At 52.9% G+C, this 19,176-nt stretch overlaps 1 protein-coding gene across 2 annotated transcripts in view; it reads right to left on the bottom strand.

The window, feature by feature from the left end:
• Nucleotides 1–19,176, bottom strand: part of RYR1 (ryanodine receptor 1) — a 155,728-nt gene that overhangs the window by 83,033 nt on the left and 53,519 nt on the right. For both annotated transcript variants that reach the window (XM_054462589.2, XM_054462590.2), the window contains exons 35-54: nt 16,955–17,224; nt 16,122–16,322; nt 15,665–15,776; nt 13,753–13,899; nt 11,779–12,052; nt 10,071–10,185; nt 9,851–9,983; nt 9,434–9,528; nt 7,153–7,288; nt 6,239–6,425; nt 6,044–6,152; nt 5,366–5,486; nt 5,102–5,271; nt 3,385–3,605; nt 3,180–3,270; nt 1,797–1,937; nt 1,245–1,408; nt 1,075–1,153; nt 758–847; nt 211–351 (exon numbers count right to left, since the gene is read on the bottom strand). In XM_054462589.2, the coding sequence (XP_054318564.2) occupies nt 211–351; nt 758–847; nt 1,075–1,153; nt 1,245–1,408; nt 1,797–1,937; nt 3,180–3,270; nt 3,385–3,605; nt 5,102–5,271; nt 5,366–5,486; nt 6,044–6,152; nt 6,239–6,425; nt 7,153–7,288; nt 9,434–9,528; nt 9,851–9,983; nt 10,071–10,185; nt 11,779–12,052; nt 13,753–13,899; nt 15,665–15,776; nt 16,122–16,322; nt 16,955–17,224 (2,997 nt within the window). The remainder of the gene's footprint in view (nt 1–210; nt 352–757; nt 848–1,074; nt 1,154–1,244; nt 1,409–1,796; nt 1,938–3,179; nt 3,271–3,384; nt 3,606–5,101; nt 5,272–5,365; nt 5,487–6,043; nt 6,153–6,238; nt 6,426–7,152; nt 7,289–9,433; nt 9,529–9,850; nt 9,984–10,070; nt 10,186–11,778; nt 12,053–13,752; nt 13,900–15,664; nt 15,777–16,121; nt 16,323–16,954; nt 17,225–19,176) is intronic.

Below are 19,176 nucleotides of genomic sequence, written 5' to 3'. Positions count from 1 at the left end.
TAAACCACCCCATCCTTCTCTCCTCTGCCCTTTGCAGTTCTTCAGATCCCCGCCCTCTCCTTTCCCAGATCTCAGGTTTCTGCACCCCTCTTGCCCCACCTACCTCCCTGGGCCCCTCTCCTCTCCATCCCTTCCCTGTCTGTCCATGCCCCTTGTTCTAGACCCTCCCCCCCTTCGTGCCCCTGCCCTCCGCCCAGGCCCCGCCTTCACCTGGGCACTTTGTGATATCTTCCTCGTTTTTTTCTTTTCCGTCTTCTCCTCCTCACCCTCCCTGGCCTTCTCTATTGTCCATTCCCAGGCAATCATGGCCTTCAGGGACTCCTTGATGGGCCAGCGGTAAATCTCTTTGTCCTGGGGTGGACAGGAGGGTGGGGAGTTGGTGGAATGGGATGAGAGAGGGGTGGAGGAAGGACCCCAAAGGAGAAACCTCTGACCGTGTGGCTAGGCAATTGTCCAGTCTGGATTCCAACTCAAGTCTCTTACCTGCTCTGTAACAGAGCCTCCCAAACCCAATCTCCTTATCCCATTAGACACTCAAGTCTCCGAGAAGTCTTACTACAGCCAAGGAATCAAACCCACTCTCTCGGAGTCTCTACCTGCTCTACCAAGTTTGAGAGAAGGCAAAATCCATGAATGGGGAGACCTAACCCACAGATCCACCTAGATGCAAACAGTGAAATTGCCTCACTCCTCCCCGAATCCTCAAATTTGGGGGTTTCATTTTGACCCCCAGTGCTGGGCCCCAAGGCCTGGTCACCTTCTCTGAGAAGGTCTTGTAGGGCCTCAGCATGGGGTGGGTCTTCAGCTCCTCATCTATGTTCTCTCCATAGGACCAGTTGTTCTGGATCTAGAGATGGAGGGGAGGCAGGGTGAGGTGGAGGCAGCAGTTGGGGACACACAGGGGGGACCCTGGAGGAGTCGAGGACAGAGAATCCTGGGGGGTCCCAGAACAAGCTAAGGGTCTTAGGGAAGGCTGGGGGGTCTCAGGGAGATCTGGGGCCTTAGGGAAGAACCAGGTCGGGGGGAAAGCTGGGGTCTTGAGGGTTTCTTGGATAGGAGGACCCTGAGGCCAACCTTGTCGAAGGCCCACTTCTCATGTGTGTACTCTGCAAACTTGTTAATGAAGGAGTCCAGCTTCTCCGGGATGATCACACTGTTGGGGGCATAGGGTCAGCAGATGTTGGAGCTGGGGTTCCCTCCACCCCTGAAATCTTCCTCTCTGTCTCCCAGCCCCCAGGCCTCACTTGAGGGTCTCCACAGGCCGGGGATCAAAGTTGCCTTCAGCATCCACTGTGGCCTTTTTCTCTGCTTTAGATGAGTATGAGGCATCCACATAGTCGGGGGGCAGAGCCCCAGCGATGGCGCACAGACAAGGCATGGCCATGCGGTAAAGCTCCGGGTCGTATTTCTGGGAAAGCCAGGTGGAGCAGGGGTAGGTGGTCACTATAAGCCTTACTGACCCCCAGGACCTCAAACTCACACATTGCAATCATCAGCCCTCCTCCCTGAACCCCCAAACCTGAATTATGGTTCCTCTCCTTAAAACCCAAATCTCAGTCCCAACTGTACGCTCAAATCATCCCCATATTGCCCTCTCCAAGCTCCCAAACTAGAGGTCCACCCCCTCTTTCATAACCTCCAAATTGAAACCTCAACCCATAGATCCTCCTAGATCCAAACATGCAGAACCTTCTCGTCCTTGAACCCCCCAAAATTGGGGGATTTCACTCTGGACCCCCAGTTTTGGGCCCCAAACCCTCCACATAGGCCATTTTGGGGCTCCCTGCTGCCCAGACCTTATGGGCCAGAGAGTCAAAGATGCCCCAGAAGAGTTTCCGCGTGAGGTGCAGCTCCTCCTCCGAGGTGACCCCGAAGTTGGCCCAGCCTGTGGGTAGGCAGTAGTACTTCCAACAGCGCTCATAGTGGTTGGTGAGGAGCTGGGTGGGAACAAGAGGGGGACACACAAATGAGGGGGGCACCAGCAAATGGCAGACAGATGAAGGCCCAGAGAGACACAGGCATGCCAGTGCTTTTAAATTATGAAGGAGGTGTGGGTTATGCAAATGATATGCTAATAAGGGAAGAAATGGTATGTTTATTGAGGAGTGGTCCTAGACAGCTTAGTATGCAAATTTAGCATTCTTAATTTAGAGTTAAAATGGGCATTAAACTAGAGCTGGTTGTGTCTGGTATTGCTTTACACAAATAAGCATGCTAATATTAATCCATGGGTATGTAGTGAGTAAATGGGCATATGGATGCAGCAATCTGTGCTTATGCAAATTAACATACCAAGTAGAAACAAAGGCTGCACCCCATGCAAATATATGGTAATTGGGAAGAGGGCCTCCACTATCCAAAATGCAAATTTTTTTTTTTGAGGTGGAGTCTCACTCTGTGGACCAGGCTGGAGTGCAGTGGCACAATCTCGGCTCACTGCAACCTCCGCCTCCCAGGCTCAAGCAATTCTCCAGCCTCAGCCTCCAGAGTAGCTGGGATTACAGGTGTGCTCCACTATGCCCGGCTCATTTTTGTATTTTTAGTAGAGATGGGGTTTCGCCATGTTGGCCAGGCTGGTCTCCAACTCCTGACCTCAAGTGATCTGCCCACCTCGGCCTCCCAAAGTGTTGGGATTACAGGCGTGAGCCACCGCGCCTGGCTAAAATGCAAATTTGAAATGGGAGCTGATTTCGATGTATTATGCAAAATAGTCAAGATATCTGAGTTGGGGGTATCTCTTTATGCAAATTAGCATGCAAATGAAAAAATGAGAGACAGTGTGCAAATATTCAGAATAGCTGTGATAATGTTTATTCAAATAAATGCACTCATTTGAATAGTGGAAGTCTGGTGGTCCAGGCATGCAAATAAACATGCTAATTAAGGAAAGTGGTGTGCTCCATGCAAATATATGCTAATTGAAGCGGGGGCTGGCTCACTGTTAAGCAAATTAAATGCTAATTAGGGAACGCTAGAGGCATCAATGAAGCAAAGTGAATGTTCTGGGAATCCTAGTATGCAAATAAGGATGCTAAGAGATTTCTATGGGGACACCGCCCTAACTAGAGCAGGTTAATTGGGCTGGGCAGTGCCGACACAAATGAGCCCCGCAGTAGGAGGGAAGAGCAAACGAGTGGGTGCGGCCTGGAAACGAGATGCTAAAAAGCGCTTGCCCTCACCTTGAGTGGCATCTTGGCGAACTCGTTGAGGATGGGCACGTCGAACACCAGGCGCCGCAGCAGGTGCTGCAGCATCGACGGCCGGATGTACCTGCGGGACCATGCATAGGATGTGGGACCCCCAGTCCAGGGCCGCTCGGCTGCCCCCTGCCCCCTGCCCCCTGCCCCCTGCCCCCGCCCCGCCCCGAGGCCCGCCCCGCGCCACCTGCAGAGCGACATGAGGCAGTCCTCGATGACGTCACGCTGCGCCTTGGTGAGCGAACGACCCCGAGACAGGCGGTACACGGTATGCAGCATAGAGTCCACCATGATGGCGCGGTGTTCTGTGCCCGCAAAGAGCGGCGCACACTTGGTGATGAGCGGCAGCACGGCCAGGCACAGGTAGCGGTTCAGCGCCAGCGCCATCTCGGTGGTGCTGAAAGTGGCCTAGGGCGTAGAGTGAGGACATCAGGCCAGCTGCACACCCCTGGGGCTGCTCTGGCACCTGTCCTGAGCGACTCTGGCCAAAGGATCCAAGCTTCTGATCACTCCCCCAAAACCTGCTCCTCCCAATCTCCACCACCCTCTTCCCACCCTACGCCCACAGCCCCCACCCCACCGCTTACTACTTTGGATTATGCAAAATTTCAAACACGCACAACTGGTCGATGAGATTAATGAACCCCATTACAGATTTGGCTCTTCTGTAAATATCGATGGTCTGCATGCTTGTCTCCTCTCTAACCCTCACCTTTCTTCCTGTAATACATTCTTTTTCATCTGTTAGAGACAGGGGTCTCTGTCGCCCAGGCTGGAGTGCAGTGGTGCAATCATAGCTCCCTGCAGCCTCGAATTCCTGGGCTCAAGTGATCCTCCTGCCTCAGCCTCCCTAGTAGCTAGGACTACAGGGACGCACCTCCATGCCTGGCTAATTTATTTTTCTTTTTTTTGAGATAAGTTCTCGCTCTGTTGCCCAGGCTGGAATGCAGCGGTGTAATCACGGTTCACTGCAGCCTCAATGTCTGTCCCTCAAGTGATTCTCCCACCTCAGCCTCTCTAGTAGAGGGGACTACAGGTGTGCACCACCATGCCCGGCTATTTAAAGTTTTTTGTAGAGACAGGATCTCTCCATGTTGCCCAGGCTGGTCTCGAAATCCTGGCTTCAAGCGACCTGCCCGCCTCGGCCTCCCAATGTTATTACAGGGGTGAGCCACCATGCGCAGCCCCAGGTTCTCTTAAACCCTCTCTGGGAAGGCTTCTGTCCCCTGCTGAAACTGCTCATCCCCATTTCCAGTGACCTTGACTTTGCTAAATCGGTGGTCACTTCTCAGTGCTCATCTTCCTTGCCCTGTCACCCTTCTGTTACTGCTGTTTCTGTACAGAGTTCTGTGTGTCCACAGTGTGCCAAACCAATACTGCGAACACATTTTTTTTTTTGAGATGGAGTCTCGCTCTATCGCCAGGCTGGAGTGCAGCGGCACGATCTTGGCTCACCGCAATCTCTGCCTCCCCGGTTCAAGTGATTCTCCTGCCTCAGCCTCCTGAATAGCTGGGATTACAAGTGTGCGCCACCACACCTGGCTAATTTTTGTATTTTTAGTAGAGATGCGGTTTCACCATGTTGGTCAGGCTGGTCTCAAACTCCTGACCTTGTGATCCGCTTGCCTCGGCCCCCCAAAGTGCTGGGATTACAGGCGTGAGTCACCATGCCTGGCCTCAAATGATGATTTCTTATAACTGGAGGTCATGGAGATTCCTACTCACCCTTCATCGGAATTCAGTGTTTCTTGGATTTCATTTTCTATCTTGATGATGTTATTGGGGATTATGATATGTCCACAATCCCAAGAAAAACAAAAGCAGCTGCTGCTGCTCTACCGTGACCCATCTTCTGTCCCTCTGTGGAGGTAGGGAGGGTGGCCAGGCTGGGCAGGGCTGCTCACCGTGTCCAGCGAGGCGGCTGCCCTCATGTCGGGCAGGAACCCCACGTCCAGCACGTGCAGCAAGAAGTCCTGGTTCTCGATGCCATATACACGGTCCAGGAAAAGCACCATGGACGCCTTGTGGTCCGGCACGAAGGATGCCGACATCTTTGGCTGCACCAGAGCCCCGTCTGCAGGCAGGGAGGGTGGGTTCGGGGATGTCCTGCGGACCCAGCGGCTCCCTCCCCAGCATCACTCCTTTGCCAAGTTCCATGCCCTCCGCACCTTTGCCCAGGGTGGGAATCTGCAGTGGGAGGCTGATGATGCCCACAAGGTCCTCCAAGGGCACAAGGGAGCGGAGGATGGCGCGGATCCGCAGGGCCTCACCCTTGCCGGCTTGGATTAGCTGGGGAATGGGGGGAGGGAGAGGGGCACTCATCAGGCGCTGGTGCCCCACTCAGTGACTGCTCTGCTCCCTCCCTTACCACACAGGAGGGTAGAGCAGGCCTCTTTCTCAGGAGGCTGTCTAGAGTTTCCAGCCCTCGTTCCTCTGCCTGTGCCCCCCGACCCCAGTCCCGACCTCTCTCCTTGTTCCCCCCAACCTCATCCTGACCCCTCTCCCTGCGACCCCTCATCCTGGCCCCGACCCCTCTCCCTGTGTCCCCCATCCCCATCCTGAGTCCTCTCCATGTGCCCCGCCATCCCAGCCCCAACCCCTCTTCCTGTGCTCCCCCATCCCAGCCCTGACCACTCTGGGTGTCACTGTCTGTCTCCCCCACTGGACTGGGAGCTCTGTGAGACCAGGCCCTGGGGCTGTCTTGGTCACTGTTGTGTCCCCAACATTGCTAGTCCAGGACCACCCATGTATGGGAGCTCACTCTGTGTCACCGAGTGCCTGCATGAGGCGTTCAAGGCGGCTGTGCCTGCCCTCCCTTTCCATCCTGCCCTGGCTCAGGGTCTTACATGCATCTCTGGCGCACAGCGTCCGAGCAGGTCGATCAAGGCGGCATAGAAGGACATGATGGCGTGTCCCAGGTGCACCCGGTTTTCTTCAGGCGGTTCCTCACCGAAGCTACAGGGAAGGTGGGTGGGTTGGGGAGGCAGCCAGGGGCCAGGGAGGGCGCGTTGCCCTATTGAGGAGGGGGCTGGGAGACTCACTGCTCGCGCCGCCGGTCCCTGCGGATGCCTGGGCCATCCCTCGCAGGGTCCTCGGAGATGCGGATGGCCTCTTCGATGGCGGCCAGCAGCCCTGAGCCACCCTCACCCCGCAGGGCGGGTCCGAAGCACTCAGGCTTCCGGATGAGCAGCCGCACCACCACATTGGCGTTCTCCTCCACGCTCTCGCCTGGCCACCCGCGTGGGGAAAGGGGGTCTCATGAGCCACCATCTGAGACCTCCCCATGCAGCCCCAGGACCCAACACCTCCAGGGGTAACACAGGTCCCATCCAGCCCCAGGACCCAACACCTCTAGGGGTAATACCAGGCTCCTGAGAGCCCCAGGACCCAACACCTCTAGGGGTAACACCCAACACCTCCAAGAGTAACACCAGGCCCCTGCCAGCCCCAGGACCCAACACCTCTAGGGGTAATACCAGGCTCCTGTGAGCCCCAGGATCCAACACCTCCAGGGGTAACACCCAACACCTCCAGGGGTAACACCAGGCTCCCTCCAGGTGTAACACCCAACACCTCCAGGGGTAACACCAGGCTCCCTCCAGACCCAGGACCCAACACCTCTGGGGGTAATACCAGGCTCCCACGAGCCCCAGGATCCAACACTGCCAGCCACAGGACCCAACACCTCCAGGGGTAACACCAGGCTCCCGCCAGCCCCAGGACCCAACACCTCTAGGGGTAATACCAGGCTCCTGTGAGCCCCAGGATCCAACACTGCCAGCCGCAGGACCCAACACCTCCAGGGGTAACACAGGCCTCTGCCAGCCCCAGGCCCGCTGGAATGGATTCCTGCCTGGACCCCACCTGTGGCTCAGGGTGCAAGCAGTCATCTCGAGGGAGGTGTGTGACCAGTGACTCCATACTTCCCGCTCTGCCACTGCCACCCCCTCCTCACCGTTGACGAAGACAGCGAAGCGCAGGAAGTCCAGGTAGCGCTCTCCACCACAGGGGTTCCAGCCAATGTCTGGGTACCCTTTGGCCACAAGCATGGGGCAGCTCTGGAGGCCACAGCCTGCCAGGTAGGACACAACCTGGGGGCAGAAGGGGCTCAGCCAGAGACCAGATCCATGCCACCTTCCTCCTGGGGCTCAGCCCTCCGCCCTGCCCTGCCCTGCCCTGCCCTGCCCTGTAGCTCCTCAGTCTGGTTCAGCTCTGATCCCTCGGCCAATTAGCCCTGGTCCTGTCAGAGGCCTGTAAACTAGAGCAACTCCATCTTGAACAGGAGCTTGAGACCTACTGGGCTGCATTCCCAGATGGTTAAGGCATTCTAAGTCACAGAATGAGATAGAAGGTTGGCACAAGATACAGGTCATGAAGTCCTTGCTGATAAAACAGGTTGCAGTAAAGAAGCCAGCCAAAATCCACCAAAACCAAGATGGCAACGAGAGAGACCTCTAGTCGTCCTCACTGCTGCACTCCCACCAGCATTTGTAAACTGTCATGGCAACGTCAGGAAGTTACCCTACATGGTCTAGAAAGGGGAGGCATGAATAATCCATCCCTTGTTTAGCATATCATCAAGAAATAACATAAAAATGGGCAACCAGCAGCCCTTGGGGCTGCTCTGTCTATGGATGAGCTATTCTTTTATTCCCTTACTTTCCTAATAAACTTGCTTTCACTTTACTCTATGGAGTCGCCCTGAATTATTTCTTGCATGAAATCCAAGAACCTTCTCTTTGGGCCTGGATCCAGACCCCTTTCCTGTAGCGGTTCTGTCCACCCTCGTCTCCCACCTGGACCACGACACGAGCCTCCTCCCTGTGCTCCTGTCCTTCTGCCTTCCCCTCGATCTGTTCCCCACACACAGCCAGAGGGACCCTGTGAACACCTGAGTCAGGTCACGTCCCTCCTCTGCTCAGAATCCTGGCCTCCTCTCACTCAGGGTAAAAGCCAGAGCCCTTGTTGTGACCGATGAGATGCCACATGACCCACCTGTCACCTCCTGCCCTCACCCTCACTGCCTCTGCTCCAGCCACAGCTGTCTCTCTGCTGTTCCTCCAACTTATGAGGTTTGCTCCTGCCTCAGGGCCTTTGCACTGGCTGTTCCCGCTGCCTAGAATGCTCTTCCCCATGAGGCCCACCTGACCTGTCACCTTCCTTCAGAGCTTTACACAAATGTCATTTTCTCAATGAAGCTTTCTCTGGCCACTTTTTTTTTAAGGGGTCTCGCTCTGTCCCTCAGGTGAAGTGCAGTGGTGTGATCATAGCTCACTGCAGCCTCAGCCTCGCAGGCTCTATCAAATCCTCCCACCTTAGCCTCCTGAGTAGCTGGGACTACAGTTACGTGCCACTACACCCACCTAAATTTTTGTATTTTTTGTAGAGACAAGGCCTCCCTATATTGTCCAGGCTGGTCTTAAACTCCTGAGCTTAAGTGATCCTCCTGCCTTGGCCTCCCAAAGTGCTGGGATTATAGACGTAAGCCACTTTGCCTGGCCGGACAGGGATTTTTGACTGTCATATTGCTACTGCTTTGCATATGGTAAGTGAACACTACATATTTGTTGAATGATAATATAACAGCAGCTAACGTTACTGACTGCCCCTTTACAAACGCTTTCCTGGATTAACTCATTTAATCCTCAGAATGACTCCATGAAGTCGTTTCTATGACTACATTCATTGTACAGATGAGACAACAGGGGTCTGGAGAATCTAAGTCACTTATCTAAGGCTACACAGCCAGGGAGCGAGACGAGTAGAAGCAAAGTTGCTGAACTCTGGAGCCCACGCATTTCACCACTGTACACAGAAGTGGAAGCTCAGAGAGCCAAGAAATGTGCCAAGGCCACCTAGCTGGAAGCCTAGACTGTGGATCAGCCCCCAGCCGGGAAGCTAGAGTGCTGATCCGCCCCCAGCCCAGAAGCATAGACTGTGGACCTGCCCCCAGCCAGGAAGCTAGAGTGTGGATCTGCTCCTAGCCTGGAAGCATAGACTGCAGACCTGCCCCCAGATGGGAAGCATGGAGTGCGGACCTGCCCACAGCCAGGAAGCATCCCATGAATGAGCAACTGGGTGCTGTTGTCTCCCTGCAAATTAGTCTCCTTCTGGTTGGGCACTGGACCATCCAGAATTGCCCCCTAGAATGAGTTCGGAACAGCAGGTGTCCCAAGCAGCCGGGTAGCGGCCCGATTTCCTCCCTTAGGCCCGGGGCCCAGCCCTGCCCTCCACACCTTTTCCAGGTCCTGCTCCTGCAATGCCAGGGCCAGCTCATTGTTGTCAATGACGGAGGCAGCAGCCACGTCCAGGGGCGTGGAGCCCTGCATGCCTGCAGGGGTGAGAGGTGAGGAGAACATCTCACTCCTGCTTGTCTCACCTCCTCTGGGAAGCCCTCCCTGACCACCCTTTTTGCAACCTGGATCAGGTGCCTCCTCTGGTCTGTACTTCCCTCATCCAAGCTCTGACCACTCTGGGCTGTCACTATTGAGGTCACTATTGTGTCCCCAGCATTACTCATTACAGGGCCAAAGCCAGAGTTGAGAGGGAGTGTTTGTTGAATGACTGAGTGAGCTGGTGGAAAGTGGGGCAGGCCTGGATGGGATGCCAGGAGTGGGTTCTGGGGGACAGCCCCTGGGCTCGGGGGTTCTCACCCAGGCCGATGCCACTGTTCTCCAGCAGGTAGCTCAGGTGGTCAAACATGGAGCGCTGGTTCTGCCGGCTGATGCGGCAGAAATAGCAGAGGAAGCGGCAGCAGCTTGTCACCATCTTGGGGAAGCGGATCTCCTGGGACAGGCAGGGTGGGCCGGCGGTCAGGGCCTGCCCTCTGTGGCTGCCTCCCCTGAGCTCCCCAGCAACCGCCTGGGCCCTCACCTTGGACTCGCCGCCCCCGAGGACGTTGACCATAACCTCCATGACTGTCTCGTGCATGCCCAGCGCCCTCATCAGGTTCGGGTGTTGGTAGAAGACTTTGTTGTTCATGATGTTCCTGTGCATGGGCAGAGTGTGCCGGGTCACCAGGGGCCCAAGTCCAGAGAGGGCCATAGCCACCACTGTGACAGCAGCTGGCATTCTTGACCCTCTCACTCTGTGCCTAGCACCACCCCCTTTATAGACCTGAATTCACTCAATTCCTACAGCCAGCCGGGCACGGTGGCTCACACGTGTAATCCCAGCACTTTGGGAGGCCGAAGCTGGAGGATCACTTGAGGTCAGGAGTTCGAGATCAGCCTGGCCAACAAGGTGAAACCCCGTTTCTACTAAAAATACAAACATTAGTCAGGCGTGGTGGCGCATACCCATAATCCCAGCTACGCAGGAGGCTGAGGTGGGAGAATCGCTTCAACCTGGTAGGCGGAGGTTGCAGTGAGCAGACATTGCGCACTCCAGGCTTGGCAACAGAGCAAGACTCCATCTCAAAAAATAAAAAAATAAAAATTTCTACAGCCACTGTGGGAGGAAGGGTCCCTGTTTCCCTCATAAGGAGACTGAGGTGTGCACCCAAGGCAGGCTCCTCTAGGGCAGAGATCTTTGCCATGTTGCCCTTTGTCAAATGTTGTCCCAGCATGATGGCTTATGCCTTGTAATTCCAGCCCTTTGGGAGGCCAAGGCAGGAGGATCACTTGAGCCCAGGAGTCCAAGACCAGCCCGGGCAACATAGCAAGACCCTGCCTCTACAAAAAAATTTACAAATTAGCTGGGCATGGTGGTGTGTGTCTGTAGTCCCAGCTACTCAGGAGGCTGAGGCAGGAGGATCGCTTGAGCCCAGGAAGTTGAGGCTGCAGTGAGCTATGATTGGGCCACTGCACTCTAGCCTGGGCAACAGAGTGAGGCCCTGTCTCAAAAACACCTAGAAATGCCTGGCATGCAGTAGGTGCTTAATAAATGTTTACTGTGTGAATGAGATATATTTGACACTGAGTGCTCAATACTGCTACCATAATTATTATTATTCACATGAGCTCGCTGAAGCCACAGCACAACCCTTCAGAGTAGGCTTGGCTCTACCCGGTTTTACAGATGAGGGAACTGAAGCTCAAAAAGGGTAAACCTCAGCCGGGTGCCGTGGCTCACGTCTCTAATCCCAGCACTTTGGGAGGCTGAGGCGGGTGGATCACCTGAGGTTAGGAGTTCGAGACTAGTCTGATCGACATGGTAAAACCCTGTCTCTACTAAATATAAAAAATTAGCCAGGCATGGTGGTGCATGCCTGTAATCCCAGCTACTTGGGAGGCTGAGACAGGAGAATTGCTTGAACCTTCGAGGTGGAGGTTGCAGTGAGCCAAGATTGCACCATTGCACTCCAGCCTGGGTAACAGAGTGAGACTCAGTCTTACAAAAAAAAAAAAAAAGGTGGGGGGTGGGGAACGTCCTGCTGAGAGTCACACAGCAAGCGGAGCTGCTACCACGGAGGGTGGAGAGATAAGGGAAGGAGACATTACCCAGGAGGTGAGCTAGCCACCGAGAGACTGAGATCACCCAGAGGATGGGCCATTAGTTGGGGAAGGGAGTGTTATTGTATCCTGAGGGCATTCATTACCCAAGGGGATATGCAAAGTAAGGGGGCAGGGCGGTGTCTCACCCGATGCTCTGGATCATGAGGTTCTCCTCCTGGGGGCCCATCTGCACGATGAGCAGCGAGCGGATCTGGCCGAGGCACTCGAGCAGGCTCATGGTGTCTTCCACAGAGGATGGCGAGATGGTGTACGCCCGCGGCAGGGCACGCAGCAACTCACCCAGCCCGTCGTACTGCCGGTGCAGGAGGCTGAACATGGCCCGCACCAGCTCAGGGCTCTGCACGAAGTCCTCTTGGGCCCAGCGCACCACCATGTGGGACACCAGCTCCTGCAAGGACCCTGGGAAGGAGGCAACACAAGGCTTAGGAGCACCATGCAGGGCAGGTCGGCACACGGGGCCTTGGACCAGAACAATGTGGAAGGGGCCCCCTGTTCCAGAATTTTTCCCAGTTACTACCACCCCCGCCCTCCACCTGCTGGGAGCAGGCAGATTCTAGCAGATTGTTTTCCTTTTTTTCTTTTAGAGACAGTGTCTTGCTCTGTTGCCCAGGCTAGGATGCAGTGGTGCGATCACAGCTCACTTCAGCCTCGAACTCCCGGGCTCAAGTGATCCTGCTACTGTGCCCTCCCAAAGGGCTAGGGTTATAGGTGTGAGCCACTGTGCCCAGCCGGGCAAACTTTTTTCTATTCACCCAAGCATCTCTCTGTTCTGTTCGCCCTAATATCCAGCCCACAAGGGCTTCCTAAAAATTTCAACAGGAATAATAAACTGTACAACTGCAAGATAGCAGAGCTGACCAGAAGCACTTCGCCATGCACCTTTGAAGGCACATGTCACAATCCCACTTGTTCTATAAAAATACTGTGGATTTGGCCGGGCGCAGTGGCTCACATCCGTAATCCCCGCACTTCGGGAGGCCGAGGTGGGTGGATCACCTGAGGTCAGGAGTTTGAGACCAGCCTGGCCAACATGGTGAAGCCCCGTCTCTACTAAAAATACAAAAATTAGCCAGGCATGGTGCTGCGCGCCTGTAATCCCAGCTACTCCGGAGGCTGAAGCAGGAGAATTGCTTGAACCCAGGAGGCGGAGGTTGCAGTGAGCCAAGATCACACCACTGCACTCTAGCCTAGGCGACACAGCAAGACCCTGCCTCAAAAAGAAAAAAAAAAATAGAAAAAATCTAAACTCGTGGGCAGGGGCTTTGACTTTCCCCCCTCGGCTGTATTTCCCAGCCCTGGTAACAGTGCCTGGCCCATAGTTGGCCCCATAAAAGTTTCCTGAATGTTGCGGGATAAAACCTGTACCAACGTCAGGAAATCCGTCCTTGTTAGATGTGGCTAATATACAATTTGCAAAATAACACATTGGCCCAACATTAATGATAGCTGCTTGTCTAATCCCTCAGCATGGTAATCCTCTCATCAAGAAAGAAAACAGAAGCCGCAAGGCCACGGAAGCCACAGTGGTTCAGGGTTGCCGCCATCCCTTGGTTAGAGGTTTGCCACTAGGCTGGTAGGCTGTGTCACCCTGGTCCAACACACACGTTCTACAGCCCCCATCTCTGGAGGCAAACCTCCAGCATGCATCTTTGTTTTTTTTTTTTTTTGAGACAGAGTCTTGCTCTGTCACCCAGGCTGGAGTGCAGTGGCGCAATGTGGGCTCACTGCAACCCCCACCTCCTTCATTCAAGCAATTCTCATGCCTCAGTCTCCAAGTAGCTGGGATTACAGGCATGCACCACCACACCCAGCTAATTTTTATATTTTTAGTGGAGAAGGGGGTTTCACCATGTTGGCCAGGCTGGTCTTGAACTCCTGACCTCAAGTGATCCACCCGCCTCAGCCTCCCAAAGTGCTGGGATTACAGGCGTGAGCCACCGCGCCTGCTTCCAGTTTGCCCACCACTCTTCCCCTCTCACTCCTGCGTATCTACCCCTCCCTTGCATCTGTCCTCATGCCCTCTTTGGGACACAGAGGTTCCCCGGGCATGGGGCTGCCCACCCCACCCCTGCCCTCTCCCCGGTGACCCCAGTCCTCACGGGGTTTGCTCTCTTCTGCTGACCGCTCCTCCTCAGGTTTCTCTTCCTTCTTCTTCACCAGCCGCACTTTCTCCAACAGGCTCATGAGGCGGCTGCCCAGGGTGGTCTCTTCCTCTGGTTCCTCCTCCTCTCCATCCAGCTGAATTCCTGGAAGTGGTCAAGAATGGGGGAAATGTCATTCATCAGTTTGCTTATTCACCTGCTCACACACTCACTTATTCATTTGTGCATTTGTGCATGCATGCATGGAGTTTTTCATTTCCTTTTTTTTTTTTTGAGACAGTGTCTTGCTCGGTTGCAGTGGAGAGCAGTAGTATGATCTCAACTCACTGCAACCTCTGCCTCCTAGGCTCAAGCCATCCTCCTACCTCAGCCTCCTGAGTAGCTGGGACTACAGGTGTATGCCACCATGCCTTGTTAATTTTGTATCTTTTTCTGTAGAGATGGGGGTCCTGCCATGTTGCCCAGGCTGGTTTTGAACTCCTGAGCTCAAGCAATCCACTCACCTCAGCCTCCCAAAATGCTGGGATTACAGGCATGAGCCACCACCCCTGGCCTCATTTACTTCTTTATATGTTTATGTATTTGTTCATTTATTCATTCTATCAAACATTTATCTTTTAAATCAATTTTGCAAATATGTTCAAAGAACTAAAGGAAACCATGTCTGAAGAATCAAAAGGAAATATCATAATAGTGACTTATCCAGTAGTGAATACTAATAAAAAGGCAGACTGTTAAAATATAGAAATTCTGGAGTTGAAAAATAAAATAACTGAAATAAAAAATTACTAGAGGGGGGTTCAACAGCATATTAGAGCTGATAGGAGAAACAGTCAGTGAACTTGAAGGTAGGACATAGAGATTGTCTAGCCTGAAGAACAGAAAAGTAAAAGAATGAAGAAAAATGGGCCAGGTGCGGTGGCTGACACCTGTAATCCAGCACTTTGGGAGGCCCAGGCATGCAAATTGCTTGAGCCCAGGAGTTCAAGACCAGCCTGGGCAATATGGCAAAACCGTGACTCTATAAAAAATTTAAAAAATCAGCCAGACGTGGTAGCACACACCTGTTCTCCCAGCTACTTGGGAGGCTGAGGTAGGAGGATGGCTTGAGCCCAGGAGGCAGAGGATGCAGTGAGCTAAGATTGTGCCCCTGCACTCCTGCTGGGTGACAGAGTGAGACCGTTTAAAAAAAAAAAAAAAAAAAGCAAAATGAAAGAAGGCCTCAGAGACCTGTGGGATGCCATCAAGTGTACCAATATATGCATAATGAGAGTCCCAGAGGAAGAGGAAAGGGGCAGAAAGGTATTTGAATAAATAATTGTCAAAAATATTCCAACTTTGATAAAAAGTAAGTATATATCCAAGAAACTCAACAAACTTCCAACAGGATAAATTCAAAGAGCTCTACACCTAGACATGTCATACTAAATTGTTGAAAGGCAAAGACAAAGAGAAAATCTTAAAAGTCAGCCAAGGAAAAATAATGCATCATGTGTAAGGGAATCTCAATAAGAGACTTCTCATCAGAAACTATGGAGGTCATCCATCTGTCCTTCCACCCAGCCAGCCATCGCTCCACCCAGTTCTCAACCATCCATCCATCCTTCTCTTCATCCATCCATCTATCCAGCCAGCCATTTTTTACCCACTTCTTCTATCCATCAATTCACATACCCATTCATTTATCTGGCTTATAGCCATCACCCAAATACCCATATAAACATATCCTTCCACGCATTATCTAACTGTTCACTAACACATTCATTCATTCACTCATTCATTCATTCAACCAACAGTTACATAGCACCAATACTGTAGAGGGTTAAGGTCAGGAAATCTTAGGGAAACTTCTGGAGAGGTCTCAAGAGAAAGTTGGCATGGGGAGGACTCTCTGATCCCCACTCCTTACCACAGTGTGCCAGCAGGTCTTGATGAAAGTCAAGCAAATCCTGTCGAATCTCTTCAGGGAGAGGACAGTCTTCCTCATCTGTACCATCTTTGAATTGCAATAGCATATTGATCTAGGGGAGCGTCAAAGGTTAGAATGAGGGTGTGAGATTCCCAAAGCAGGAACTCTGAGATCAGAGATAGAAGATGCAATTGTTAGTCCGTGTCTAAGGTCATGAGTCGAAGTGTGAGTTAATGAAGACTATTTGGGAGACTAGGGCCAGAGGTTTGAAAAGAGTCAGCATCAGTCTGAGGTGACTCAGAGGTCAGGTTGGTTCAGAGAGTAGGAGATAAATGTATCACTAGGGTCAGGGGTCAAGCACGGGTTTAGAGGTTGAGGGTCCTCTGTGATGAGAGTTAGGAGATGTTGAGGTTGGGGTTTAGACAGTAAAAGTGGCCAGTGTCAAGGGTCAGGTGACCTGTTCCTGGGGTGGGGAGCGGAACTCGCGGGTGCGTCTTGCAGTCTCTGCTGCGGTCATGCTGAAGGATTTTATGAGGAGGCCATAGCGGCTCCGCTGGTTGGCCTGGAGCTTGTCCACATAGCGCTCCGCAAAGGCTGCCAGGGACTCCACACGGTGCTGCAGCTCTTGGTCACAGAAATACTCCAGCAGGTGGCACATCTGTGGAAGGATACCCGTGCGGGAGGAGAGTTGGAGGTGAGATCATCAGGACTTCCTTGAAACTTCTCTTGCTTTCTCTCCCCTCTCCATGGCCCTGCCCAGGTCCAGCCAAAATCATTTCCTGCCTGGAACCTTAAGCCTGCCTTCACCAGGCACGGTGGCTCACACCTGTAATCCCAGCACTTTGGGAGGCCGAGGCGGGTGGATCACATGAGGTCAGGAGTTCGAGACCAGCCTGGCCAACATGGCGAAACCCCATCTCTACTAAAAATACAAAAAATTAGCTGGGCATGGTGGTGCATGCCTGTGATCCCAGCTATTCAGGAGGCTGAGGCAGGAGAATTGCTTGAACCCGGGAGGCGGAGGTTACAGTGAGCCGAGATTGCACCACTGTATTCCAGCCTGGGCGACAGAGCAAAATTCTATCTGAAAAAACAAACAAAAAAGACTGCCTTCTCCATGGTCTCATCTCCATGGAAAACAGAGATCTTTCCAAGTCGGCATTGCTCACTGCCATATGCATTTCCACAGCTCCCCACTGCCTGAGGATGAAGTCCAGACTCATATCCCACCTACCCTGTGTCTCCCAGCCCAGACGGACAGAGGCCGAAAAGCAGGAAGCAGCAGCCCACCTGTAACTTCACAGACTCTGGCAACTTCATCTGGAGCAGCCCTTCCTCCAAGCCTTCTTCTTTCTCCCCTTCTGCTGCCTCCTCTTCCTCTTTTTCCTCATCTTCCTTTTCCTGTGCTGTTTCCTCCTCATCCTCCTCCTTCTCCTCCTCATCTTCCTCTTCATCCTCTTCCTCTTCCTCCTCCTCCTCCTCTTCTTCCTCAGTGAAGACTTCAGGCTCAATCATCTTCAAGATCTGTTTCACATCCTCATCGCCGAAGATGCCCATCACCTACAGGACAAAGTCTCGGTTCTTCACTGTGGCCTGCAAGTGCCTCCATCATCAGGCCCTGGCCTCACTCTCCAGACCTGCCCCTCATGCACATGCCAATCATTCCTGTATTGGCTGATCCAATTTCTCCCACAGTAGGTATGGCGTCCCCCACCTTGGCATCCCCCGCCTTGCCATCCACCCTCATTAAGATCCACCGAGATCCACACCCTGTGTCCCACCCACACAGCCCAGACCACAGAGCCAAATATGAGTGCCTCTCCCATCACAGGTGAGTGTCCTTTCTCCCAAGCCTAAGCATGTGCTGTGTCCTCTGGCCCAGGACACACCCTACGCCTGCATAGCTCCCAGCATACACCAGCTCTCAGTCAACATAATGAAGATGCTAACACATGAGGCAAGGCTCACACCTGTAATCCCAGCACTTTGGGAGACCAAGGCGGGCGGATCACTTGAGGCCAGGAGTTCGAGACCAGCCTGGCCAACATGGTGAAACCCCGTCTCTACAAAAATACAAAAAAAATTAGCTGGGTGTGGTGGTGCACACCTGTATTCCCAGCTACTCAGGAGGCTGAGGCAAGAGAATGACTTGAACCTGGGAGGCAGAGGTTGCAGGGAGCTGATATTATGCCACTGCACTACAGCCTGCATGACAGAGGGAGAGTCTGTCTCAAAAAAATAAATTAATTAAATTAAAGTTTAAAAGATGCTAACATATGGAAGTAAAGAGGGAGTAGACGAAAGGGAAGAAGAGTGCAGGGGAGAGAGAGAGATGGATGAATGGACGGAGGACTGAATGGCTGGCTGGATGAATCGAGAGTTGGAATGGTAGAGGTTTGAAGGAAAGATGAATAAGTGGATGATGATGGAGAGATGAAGGAAATGATGGAGGAAGAGATGATGGGTGGATGGATGAGAGAAGGATAAATGATGTATAGGTAGGTGGGTAGGTGATGGATGGGTTGATAGATGCATGAGGAAGTAAATGAATATGTGGATAAATAGATAAATTAGTGAATCGCCATGAGGGTGGGGGGGGATGGTTGGCCACATGGCTGGATAGGTTTGTGTACGAAAAGCTGGGGCCAGGTGTGGTGGCTCACACCTGTAATCACAGTACTTCGGGAGGCTGAGGCAAGATGACCACTTGAACCCAAGAGTTTGAGACTGCAGTGGGCTAAAATCATGCCACTGCATTCTAGCCTGGGCATGACCCTGTCTCTTCCACAATAAAATAAAATAAAAAATAATAAATAAAAACAAAATTAGGCTGAGCAGAGTGTCTCCTGCCTGTAATCCCAACACTGGGAGGCCAAGGTGGGAGAACTGCTTGAGCCCAGGAGTTCAAGACCAGCTTGGGCAAACTAGCGAGACTCCACCTCTACAAAAAATTTAAAATTTAGCTGGGCATGGTAGTGCACACCTGTAGTCCCAGCTATTCAGGAGGCTGAGGTAGAAGGATTGCTTAAGCCCAGAAGGTTGAGGCTACAGTGAGCCATTATTGTGCCATTGCATTCCAGCCTGGGTGACAGAGTGAGACCCTGTCTTGCCTGGACACGGTGGCTCACGCCTATAGTTCCAGCACTTTGGGAGGACGAGGTGGGTGGATCACGAGGTCAGGAGTTCAAGACCAGCCTGGTCAACATGGTGAAACCCCGTCTCTATTAAAAATACAAAAATTAGCCGGGCATTGTGGCGGGCACCTGTAATCCCAGCTACTTGGGAGGCTGAGGCAGGAGAATCACTTGAACATGGGAAGCGGAGGTTGCAGTGAGCCGAGATTGCTCCACTGCACTCTTCAGCCTGGGTGACAGAGCAAGACTTCATCTCAAAACAAACAAACACACAAAGCCAAAAAGATGGATATATAAATGAATAGTTAGATGGATCTATGAATAACAGGGTACGTGATACAAGGGATGGATAGAAGGATAGGGAATGGGTAGATGGAT

The sequence above is a fragment of the Pongo pygmaeus genome, chromosome 20, assembly GCF_028885625.2.
Source record: "Pongo pygmaeus isolate AG05252 chromosome 20, NHGRI_mPonPyg2-v2.0_pri, whole genome shotgun sequence".
Taxonomy (NCBI): domain Eukaryota; kingdom Metazoa; phylum Chordata; class Mammalia; order Primates; family Hominidae; genus Pongo; species Pongo pygmaeus.
The sequence above is the reverse complement of the archived record's forward strand: the minus strand, read 5'-3'. Positions and strand labels throughout refer to the sequence as shown.